This window comes from Melozone crissalis, unplaced genomic scaffold (genome assembly GCF_028551555.1).
Source record: "Melozone crissalis strain CALT ecotype California unplaced genomic scaffold, PUWL_Pcris_2 ptg000029l_1, whole genome shotgun sequence".
NCBI lineage: Eukaryota > Metazoa > Chordata > Aves > Passeriformes > Passerellidae > Melozone > Melozone crissalis.
In genome coordinates, this window is record NW_026535807.1 from 9,984,668 (window position 1) to 9,995,954 (window position 11,287).

The 11,287-nt window shown below is 47.2% G+C and overlaps 1 protein-coding gene across 1 annotated transcript; it reads left to right on the top strand.

The window, feature by feature from the left end:
- Window positions 1-1,722: 1,722 nt before the first annotated feature.
- On the top strand, window positions 1,723-11,250 carry ZXDC (ZXD family zinc finger C). Its single transcript, XM_054280921.1, has 10 exons — window positions 1,723-2,764; window positions 3,212-3,364; window positions 4,245-4,323; window positions 4,449-4,579; window positions 5,159-5,329; window positions 5,875-6,560; window positions 7,222-7,306; window positions 9,065-9,237; window positions 9,979-10,080; window positions 10,786-11,250. The coding sequence occupies exons 1-10, from the start codon at window positions 1,723-1,725 to the stop codon at window positions 10,870-10,872; spliced, it is 2,709 nt and encodes a 902-aa protein (XP_054136896.1). The 3' UTR covers window positions 10,873-11,250.
- The last annotated feature ends 37 nt before the right edge of the window (window positions 11,251-11,287 follow it).

Sequence of the window (11,287 nt, forward strand, 5' to 3'; positions counted from 1 at the left end):
AGCAGGGAAACAGAAACCATAAACAACCACAGTGCAAAGTTCCCTTTCTGAGCCCTGCTGAGCCTTGATTTATCTGTCCTCTACTTGTGTGCAGAGAAGCTCAGACTGGGAATAGGCTATTGCTGTGGGGGGGTGCTGATGTCATTTTTAGGTAGCTGACCTCACTGCTGGACAAAGCTAATTGAGGGAAAAGTTTCAAACCCATCCATCTGTAGGCATTGCATTGGATCTGACTTGGGCAGGGGCTGCACAATCAGTGAATTTCTGCAATGCACTGAAGCCTCAAGCTTGCCAGGCTGAACCATCCTTCCTATGAATCTCAGCACCTTAACTTTGCTAAAATCCAGACACTTACCCTGGCAATCTGCATGGTTGCAGTTGGAGGTAAGAGCTTGCTGACAGGTTTTACATCCTTCAGCCAGGGATGCACCTTTGTGTGAAGCAATAAACTCGGGTGCAGACCCATCTCTTCCTAGGAACCTGAAGAAGGTACTACACAGACCTCCACAGGGAGATTGCGATGGCTGGGGCTGCCGAGGACAGGGGAGACCTACACTCAGTGGAGCTCTGGGTGTACCCACAGCTGCAGCTTCCCTGGAGCTGCGTGTGCCTGGCCCCAGCTCACATCCTGGCTGCAGGAAGTTCGATGCTCAGAGAGGAGGAATTATCTGAGCAGGAGAAGGATCACAGCACCATCTGCTGGGACTGATCGACAGTCCCATGGTAGCAAGGGGCTAGTAAATAGCAAATACAGGATAATTTTACATTTTCTTTAAGTGTTGGAGAGTCATAAGGCAGCTGAACATTCTCCCAGAGACAGCTTTGCCCAATAATAAATTTAAAAAAAAATATATGTATTAGCTGAATTTGTAGGATTTTTTTTTTTTTTGATGCTATTCTGTATTGGGTGATGCTGTGCCATGGTCATTCTTGAACAGTGACTTTGCATTGCCCAGGGTTGGCCTGTAGCGCTGTTTTCTTATTTCGACTCATGGTGTGCAGGGTGTTTTGCTACAGAATTTCCCTCTCTCAGCTCTGTGAGCATGGCTGCACCCTTAGCGTACACAGTCCTACCCCTCTATTTGTGAGGCCACATCTGGGATGCTGTGTCCAGTTCAAGGCACTGGTGGAGAGGGCTCAGTGAAAGGCCACAAGCAGAGAGGGCTCAGTGAAGGGCCGCAAAGATAATTTGGGGTCTGAACATCTCTAACGAGGAGAGACTGGGGGAGTGGGAGTTCTTAATTCTAAAGAGAGAGGGAATCTCATGAATCCATATAACTATTTCAAAGCAGGTGTCAAGGGGATGGTGCCAGAGTCTGTTCAGTGGTGCCCAGCACCACGACGAGCAATGGCCATGAACTAGAACACGAGATGTTTCACCTCCACGAGGAAGAACTTCTATACATTGAGGGTCCTTAATTCAGGGACTCTCCCTGGCCATTAGCAGGGACATGGGCACGCTCCCCAGCCCCTGCGGTAACTCCAGCGGTGCCAGCTGGATGTCGCAGAGCCTCTCCTGCCGTGCCACCCGTGCCATCCCCCCGGCCGGCCCTGCCCCGGGGCAGCCCCGCTCCGTCCCGTCCGCCGCTCCGCTCTCCGGGTTTCCCCGGCGCCGCCCGCGCCGCGCCCGCTCCGCGGTTCCGCGCTCCGCGTTTCCGCTGCGGCCCGCGCCGGCCCCGCCCCGCGGCTCCGGTTTCAGGCGCTGCTACAGGGACCCCCAAGATGGAAACGCAGGGGCTGCCGGCCGCGGAGGCGGCCCGGGCCCGGCCCGCCGCGCAACATGGCGGCCCCGCCGCGCCGCCGCCGCCCGGCTGGGACCCGCCGCCCGCCGCCGCCTCCTCCGCCGGCAGCAGCCCCGCGCCGGGCCTCTACGTGAGCTTCCCGGTGCTGCTGGTGGAGGAGAAGCCGGAGCCCGCCGCCAGCCCGGCGCCCAGCGCGCCGCCGGCGGGGCCCGCGCCCGACAGCGACGGGCTCCTGCTCGTCTTCAACGTGGTGCGAGGCGCGGCCGAGCCCGGCGCGGGCGGCGGCGAAGAGGGGCGAGCCCAGCCCGGCCCGCCGCCCGCCGAGCCGCCGGAGGAGGCCCCCGACTCGGCCCCGCCGCCGCAGCCGCCGCCGCCTCCTCCGCCGCCGCCGGCACCGCTGCCCCCCGCGGGCGGCGACGGCGGCGATGGCGGCGGGGCGGAGGACGGCGCCTTCTCGGGGACCATCACCATCAACAACCAGAGCCTGCTGGTGCGCATCGAGAACGGGGTCCTGACGCTGGGGCCCGGCGCCGAGCAGCCCGCGGGCGCCGCGCCCCCCGCCGCCGCCAGCCCCGCCGAACCGCCGGGCGGGCCGCGGCCGCGCTCGCCGCCGGCCTTCGCGTGCCCGGAGCCGCGCTGCGGCGAGGCCTTTCCCCGCAAGCAGCAGCTACGGCTGCACCGGCTCTCGGCGCACGGCGGCGGCGAGGACGGGCGGGGCGGCGCGGCACGGCCCTTCGGCTGCCCCGTGCCGGGCTGCGCCTGGTCCTTCGCCACGGCCTACAAGCTGCGGCGGCACCTGCACTCGCACGACAAGCTGCGGCCGTTCGCCTGCGCGGCGCCCGGCTGCACCAAGCGCTTCACCACCGTGTACAACCTGCGGGCGCACAGCCGCGCCCACGAGCAGGAGGCGGCGCACAAGTGCGAGGCGTGCGGGCAGCGCTTCCCCAGCGCCGCCCGCCTCGCCGCCCACCGCCGCCGCAGCCACCTGGAGCCCGAGCGGCCCTTCCGCTGCGACTTCCCCGGTAAGCCGCCTCCGGGGCTGGGCTCCCTTCCCTCCCCTTCCACACACTGGGATCATCCCTGCCCTGAGGCCCTGCGACGCTCGGCTCACTTCTTCTGCTCCCGCTGCTCCTTCCCCTTCGTGGTACCCTACAATGTCAAGGAAGGTTCTCCTCCAAACCACCTCAGTTACCAAAGGAAAAGTTTGGGAGCTGGAGGATGCTGTGCCTTTCCTCTTGTGACTTTGTGCTGGTGCAGTGAAACACCGCAAGACTCGGCGCCAGCGTTCAGTGCGCCTTCCTGGGAATAATGTGTAGGACTTCACTGTTTGGTTTTTTCCCCTTTTCCTCGATATAATATCCTGAAAAACGAGCGTGAAAGTAACTCGCTAAAAGCTGGGAGGGAGAAAAGAGTGCAGTTTTGCGAGTGAGTTTTGTCAAGCAGGTTTGCTATTTCCCTTTTCTCCCCAGGCTGTGAGCGAACGTTTATCACAGTGAGTGCATTATTCTCCCACAATCGAGCCCACTTCAGAGAGCAAGAGCAGTTCTCCTGCTCATTCCCTGGCTGTAACAAGCAGTATGACAAGGCCTGCCGACTGAAAATCCACATGAGGAGTCACACAGGTATTCACAGGGATTATTTGCACACGGGGAGGTACATGGAGCATAGTATGTGGAAAGCGGACTGCAGTGTGCTGGAAAAACTGGAAGTCAGGAAGGGTGACATTAGTTACTTGGAGTCAGAGAAAGCATTTGATTCTTGGCCTTTTGCGGGTAGGATTCTGCTGAATCAAATTGTGATATGCAAAGTAGTAAAGCACATATGCAAAGCTGTGGCTTTTGTCATTGTGCATTCTGTCCAGAAAAAACTATCCCAGCTCTATTCCCAAGTTCATAGATGTTCAAAACATTGCATAAACTTTACTCTTGATACAAACAAACGACTCAGAACATGTGGAATGTATGTACCAAGGTTTGGAACAGCAAGAAGATAAATTTCAGCATGCAGGCATGCCTGACTTGCAGGGACCACTGCAAAGCTGAAATACAGCATTGTCATGTTACTGGTGTGTCCTCTCTTTTCCTGGTTTTGTGGTTTTACACTTTGAGGTTTTTTCAAGTGTCACTTGAAGTTCATAGATGAGATGGAAACCAAATCACACTTCACAGCCTTATAATCAAGACACAGTGGCAGACCATGAAAACAGGAAAAAACAGTTCAGTTGTGTTTCTCTTTTGACTGATGCTGTTAGTGACTATTGAAGCATTTCAGGATATGAGGTGGATTGATAAATACTTGTGCTCTCTGATGCAACAGCATGGAGTTAAAGAAAGCCCAGATTGTAGGAGGGGGAAGGGACATGATAGGACTCTGCAGTGTATTGCAGGAGGGGCTGGTTGAGTTGTCTTTTCTTAAATTAATTCAGCTTAAGCAGGTTTTAATATTTTCTAGTAGCAGTATGTGTTTTGTGTTAGATTATTAATCTAACATCTTTTATTCAAGGTGAAAGACCTTTTATCTGTGACTTTGAAGGCTGTGGCTGGTCTTTTACCAGTATGTCCAAGCTTCTGAGGCATAAAAGGTACAGGAAGCTTTTTCTGATTATACTGTCCTAAGCCACTGGCTGCTTGTTTGTCTTTGTTTCTCTTCCAGTAGCTAAGCAGTAGTGGATTTAATCATGCCAATGACAATTTCCTTCCCTTGCAGGAAACACGAAGATGACAGGAGATTCATGTGCCCAGTAGAAGGCTGTGGGAAGTCCTTCACAAGAGCAGAACACTTGAAAGGCCACAGTATAACTCACCTTGGTACAAAACCATTTGAGTGTCCAGTAGAAGGTATTGCTCCACTCCCATATGTGTTTCCTGCTAACTGGTGTGTATTACTGTCTAAAGGTTATGTGTGCTTGGTACAGGACTGGAACAATTAAGAGCGAGTCTTCTAACAGGGTTTGAAGAGGCAGAAGTTTTGAACAAGTGATCATTCCCAGAGTTAGGAATGACAGTGCACTATTTCATACTGTAGCTTGACCACCCTCACCACTTCAGTGACACTCCAGAAGCAAAGATTTTTGGGTGTGATCTGGATTATTCAGCTCTAAAGTAAAGCAGCTCTACTTGATTGTTTCTCCTTTTTATGGTGTTCCCAGCAGTTGTCATGAAGAATTTCAGATGCCATAGTGTTAAAAGGTTGTGCTTTCCACTGAATGACTTTAGAATTTCATGTTGTCAGAAGGAGGTTGTTAAACTGTCCTACCCTTTGACAGGTTTACTTTCTTGTGGTTCCTCTGAGTGTATGCACAGCTGCTGCAAAATAGCAAGTAGAGGATATTCTGATTTGTTAAGACATTAAATATCAATATTAAATAGAAACTTCATTAAATTTGAACCTTCAAAGCCTTATATATCTTCTTGCAGGCTGTTGTGCAAAATTTTCAGCACGAAGTAGTTTGTATATTCACTCCAAGAAGCATCTTCAGGATGTGGACTCGTTGAAGTCGCGGTGCCCCGTTTCCAGCTGTAATAAACTGTTCACTTCCAAACACAGCATGAAAACGCACATGGTCAAGCAGCATAACTTCAGCCCAGGTGAAGAGTTTGTCTCTGGCCGTCACAGGGTGCAGTGGAAAAATTAAGTGCTTTATTAAGGAAGATGTGTAATTACTGATGTTGAAATCTGAGTTCCATTGATATGAATGACAGAATCTTCTCTGAGACTGAAATTGGTTTCACGCTCTAAAATTCAGTGGGATGTCTGAGTATCAGAAAGTGATACTTGAGCATGACCTCTGAAATTGTGAGAAATTGCAGCATTTTTTAATGAAGCAAAGCTTGTCCTTTTCCATGCCATCTGTAAAATATGAATAAGGACTAAAAGGATTTCTCTTTCCACCCCTTTCACTCATCTACAATCTGTACGTAGCCATAGTGTTATTTTTTGGCAAGTGCTTTTATAAGCACACTCCTCAGTAAAAGAATGAACTTTGGTAGGCTGCTTTTCCCTAAATCTGCTTTCAGGGAAGGTGGGAAATATTTTAGTATGCTAAGAATATAGAATTTTATAGAATTTTATCTTCCTTTTCTTCCTGTTGTCTGTAGAAGCTCTGTCTTATAACCAAACCTTTCTCTTGCAGATCTCCTAACTCAGCTGGAAGCAACCTGCTCCCTCACCCCCAGCAGTGAGCTCACTAGTCCAGGGCAGAGTGATCTCAGCAACATGGACCTTGTCTCCCTGTTTTCCAACGTGTCCAGTAACAGCTCTGGAATTGCAGCGGACATGGCGCTGGTGAACTCTGGCATCGTCACCATCGACGTGGCCTCGGTGGGCTCCACGCTGGGGGGCAGCCTGCCTGTCAGTAACAGCTCCCTAAGCCAGGCCGTGGATCCCTTGATCCTGGTGGCCAGCAGTGACATGCCCCAGAGCCTGGACAGTTCTCTCCTGCTGGGAACCAATGCAACAGTTCTACAGCAAAGCACTTTAAATTTGGATGATGTACAGACTGTCAATGCCGAAGCCTTGGGTTCGTTGGCGTCTCTGTCAGTGAGGAATTCCAGTCAGGATGTGCACGGGCTGACATGCAGCAATAATTTAACAATGGACACAGCCACTTTGACTCCTTCCAGCAGCCTGGGCAGCACCAACGTGCCTGAGTTACTGACACCAGTTAAAGCTGAACGCAATTTGCTCCCCAGCTCGGATGTGGTTGGTCAGCAGGAGGGCAGCAAAGTCGTGACACAGTTTGTGTTCTCCAACCCCCCAGGGAGTTACAGTGCACAGAAGGAAATGGATCTTGGTGCAGTGACTGGCAGCTCGTTTTTGGTATGGAGTAACTGTATTCACTTCACCCCCAGATGAGACAGCCTGACCTTGGGGGTATCCCTGGCTGCTCACACCTTACTGGGAGACCTCTCAGATTTTGCAGATTGTGCATTTTGTCTTTGTTCTGATGAAAGATGTAGAAGGATGTGTTGAGTAGTGTGTTTTCACAGGTAGATTCAGTGTGGTGACAAGTTCTAAGAAATACTGAAATTCTGGTGGGGACAGTTCAGGAATAACCTTTCAAAACAAGCAGCCGCCCATCTGAAATGGAATTTGCAAGAACACCCAAGAATGAGTGTTACACGTCTTACTTGTTCATTTCATTCCAGGGAAGGATTTGGGCTGTAACAGTAACTGCAGCATTTTCATTCCAGTCTGCATTCCTCTTTTAAGTACTTTTCCCTTTCTGTTTCACTGTGTTATTGCAGACTTAACTTTTTGTTTATGTTATGAAGTACATGTTTACACTCTTAAAATCTGAGCACTTACAAATGTGGAGCTAACTTCTTCTTGTGTGGAGCTCCAGATATTGAGATAACAGGGAATTTACTGAAACTAGAATTCGGTGTTTGCAGCATAGAAGATAAGTGCGTCTGAGAACTCATTAGTATGTGTTTTCATTATCTTGCATCTCTGGGCTTTTTTTTTTTCCTTTAACTAGGAGAGCAGTGGTTCTGCAAGAACAGACTACAGAGCCATTCAGCTGGCCAAGAAAAAGAAACAAAAAGGGAATGGCAGCAGCACAGGTGAGAAGCCATTAGTTCTGTTGCATTTATTGAATAAAAATATTTAGTTATTTTGGCAGTGCAGTGGAAGCAGGTTTCTGAGTAACATTCTTCAATGTCCTGTCCTGTTTATTGATAGTTAAAATAATTATGCATGTGGTGTACCATCTGTTACTCAGGATAATCACATTCTGTGGAATATCAGATTCACAGGAAGTTTACAAAGCTGTGCCCTATGTTTCATTATTATTAACAAGACACTAGCTGTCCATCTCTTCATCTGCTTCTTGTTACAACTAAAAATTATGTTACTGTGCTGTTGTTTATGCTTTTGGTCCTATCTAGGAGGTTCTTTTACTCAGTACAGACAATGGAAATTTCAGCTAGATTTTGCTTTTGTATTTCACTTAGTAACAGTGTGAAGGATTTTTTTTTTTTTTATCTAGATATACTTAAACCTCTCTCTTATACTTTAGCCTTGTGGAGAGTTCTTGTGCTGGGTGAGTTTAGGTCATGATTCCAGATGTGTCCTCTTAGTTTGACTCAGAGCCATTTGTGTGAATTCCTTTGTCAGAGCAGATGTGGTCCATGGTTCCCTGGACTTGCATGAGCTCAGGTGTTTGAGATGTGTCTGCCTTTGGAGCTGGGGCGGAATATTACAGATTTATGATACATCAATATCATATATATAGAGTGAGTTTAGTGCTGCCTTGCTGTGTCTTAGACCTCCCTCTGAAAATCAAGGCAAAAGTTTTTGAGGCAAGACTACTTCTGATTTGAGAGCTGTTTTGTTTGTGTATTTGTAAAATGCAGATGTGCATACATTCTGTCTGGTTCAGCAAATCATCCCATGGAAGGAGAAGTGCTTTATGAAGCTAGTTCTAAAGGCCCTTATATTATCAAACACATGCAGGTATCATCAAACATGTCTTTTGGACATTAGTTTAAAAAATATGATTGCACTTTGCATGACTCCTAAGATGACCCCAGAAAATTCCTGTTTCTGTTCCTGTTCAAGACTCCCAATAGTCCACTTTTTACCAGCTGTTGCCTGAATGGTATGCTCTGCCTCTCAAAGAGGTCTAGAGAGTCTTGTATTTCTGATTGGTTTAACTAGATTGAGTGAATACTGTAGAGGGAAGTTCAGGGTTTCAGTATAGGTTATCCAAGCCCTTCATTTATTACAGATTTTTTTTTTTAAAATCTAAACAAAAACCTGAGCTGACAGGACTGTATTCTTATATTTGTTTTGATTAAGGTTTTTGTTTTCAGCTTGTGATACAGCAGCTGGTTCATCCTGCTTTAAACTGAAAAGAAGCTTAAGGTTGTGATAGTTGTACTTGTGTAGCCTGTTCTACCTAGTAGTCCTTGAAATCCTCCTGTAAATAATGATCTTCAGTATGCTTTTTTTACAGTTTAGAAAAATCATGTGCATGACTTCTCAGGAAATGAGTTACAGAATGAAAAATAGAATCCTAATACTTCCTAATTCCTTTCTATAACACCACAAATGTGCTGATGTTTCTGTGCTACCACAGGGGAGGGCCCTAAGCTTGGCAGTTTGTGATTTTGCAGTGGTGTTCAGGTAAAAAGGTGCTCAGTGAGCAGCTGGAGTTCAGCAGCTGAGTGCTCTCTGCCTTTGAGCAGTTGTCAGATGGTGCTTAATTATATTGCAGTGCTGTGGGCATTTGCTGTGTGGTATAAACAGCTGCAAAAAGTTGAAAAATGCGAGCAGAAAACTAGCAAATTTATCTAAATATTAAAATTCCTTTCTTTTAGGGGCATCTGGTTCTGGTCAGAGGAAAAACAAGGGTGGTAAAGTAAGCCCAACCAACTTTTCTTCCTCTACTCCTGGCAGTCGATTGGGTGGTAACATAGTTCTGCCAAATGGAGGGCTGACAATAAGGGACCCTGCCACAGGAGCCCAGTATGTGCAAATTCAGCTTCTCCAGGTAAGAGCTGAGGAGAAAAAAACATGGTCAGTTTCTCTGTTATCCAGACTTGCATTTATGGAAGAATTTGAATGTTTGTGAACTCAGGTCCTACTACTGCCTCTGGATGGATTCTTGAGGCCTGCAGTGTTCTTACATTGTTCTACCTTTTATTTATAAAGTAAATGAGCTGGACATGAAAATGTTCCTGCAAAAGGAGGTTTTAGCCCAAACTGTTATTTCTCTTATCTGTTAAATAAAGCTTAGAATTTAAAAAATTAATTAATTGGTGGGGGCTGATTAGTGGTGCATGGCAGGTAATAGGTTTTGTGCCAGGTGTAGCTGTGTAGTATTCAGAGAAAGGATAAGTTCCTTCTCCTTCATTGCAAACAGCTCTGTTGTGGAGAGACCTGTGGGCTGAGTTCTGCATTGATCTATTTTTTGATGAATGTACACATTTGTAACTTTCATGTTAAGTATCAGCTTCATGAAAACATGTGAAACTTGTTGCATGTTTCTGTGTTAGATTTGTTGAAAGAGGAACCCTTCCTTCCTCTTCAGATCTTGCCAGTGTTCCAGGTTGGTGAGGACAGGATAATAGGTTGTACACTGAGCTAGGTTCAGATTTAAGTTGTAGGGCCTTTCCAGTACAGTGCAGTGGCTTTATCAGATATTTTAAGGTTGTGAGACTGAGTGAAATTTGCCGTATTGTGCTCAGATACCTGGGGGTTGTGTAACTTGATAATTTTTCTGCATTCTCAGGATGAGTCCCCAGGAGAGGGAGATCTTCCCTTTCAGCTGAGCTCTCAGTCTTCCTCCTCACATTCTCAGCTTACAGTGGATTTACCTGTTTACATACTTCAGGTACAGCATGTCAAGCCTCTGGGTTTTATTTCCTTGCTTGAATGTAAAGACAGTTTACTGTGAGCACTCTCATGTTCTGCCTGATGAAAATACCTTGTTTTCCATTGGGAGTTGAATTCCATTCACAAGGAATAATAAGCAGAGAGCTGCACTGCACAAAGTATTTTGTGTCTGTTACCAACCTTTGACACATCAGAAGTGGTTGGGTTGTTTTTCCTCTGTTACTGAGTAATGAATAACTAAAACTTATTTTTTCTGAAATGCCCCACCCTTGTTTTCCTGATCCCATCCTGCAGATACGAGGTGGGTCAAGAAACAGGATCAGAATTGGAATGTTTTAGGCTACAGAAAGGTGGGGTGTGAAGTGGGAAATAGAATCTTGAACTTAGATTTTGGAGTGGTGCCCTTATGGGAGTGTCAGTTAACTTTAGAAGCCTGCTTAGGGACCTCATTTTTTATAAACTCTGCAATGTACCTATTCCTGCCAAGTGGGTTTCTCCTGGATAGAAAATAAATCTTTTTTGTTGAGGAGGGGCACTTTCCTCAAAACCTATAAGTACAAGACAAGTGGGAAAAGCTTTGGGTTTCCTCTGAGCCATTCCAAGCATTTCTCTGGTGTTGAATAAATGTCAAGATAATCTTGCTGATAAGCACTGAAACCATCTAGAGGTGAAAGTAGTTCATGCTGTCTGTTTGCTTTAACAGGAACCACACAATTCCACCGAAGATGATGCAGGTTCTGATAACTCTCAGTTCACTGGAAGCACAATAAATTTACAGGATCTGGAATGAGGATTATTAAGAGCAGTTACTTGAAAACAAATTGGGCAATCATGACAGAGTGAGATTACTGTGTGGGTCTTTTTCCAAGGAAAATAGGAAAAGTAGGAGAACTGAAGTATGGTTGCACTCTTTGTGATTTGCTTAAGACAGTTGCAGCTGAAAGATTTTTCTTTAAAAATGTAAATCCCACTTGATGTGCCTGTGTAAGATACCCTGTCTGCCTGGTGGTTGGGAGGCTGAGGCAGACTGCTGTACAGTGTTGTTTCAGGGAGAAGTACTTTATTACACTTCAAACTGAGGTAATATTTACTGTTTTCACAGGAAAGCAAGTATTCTACAGCTAACAAATGCAAATTCATAATCCTGCCTACGACAGTTAAAACTTTCCTTCCATTGGTCTCCTCCTGAAGCCACTGGCATCAAG

Excerpts from the sequence above, each read along its gene's own strand:
- ZXDC (XM_054280921.1), top strand. The coding sequence starts at position 1,723 with ATGGAAACGCAGGGGCTGCCGGCCGCGGAGGCGGCCCGGGCCCGGCCC. Across the intron at positions 4,324-4,448 it reads AAGCTTCTGAGGCATAAAAG|GAAACACGAAGATGACAGGA; the intron begins GTACAGGAAGCT and ends CTTCCCTTGCAG. Across the intron at positions 5,330-5,874 it reads GCAGCATAACTTCAGCCCAG|ATCTCCTAACTCAGCTGGAA; the intron begins GTGAAGAGTTTG and ends TTTCTCTTGCAG.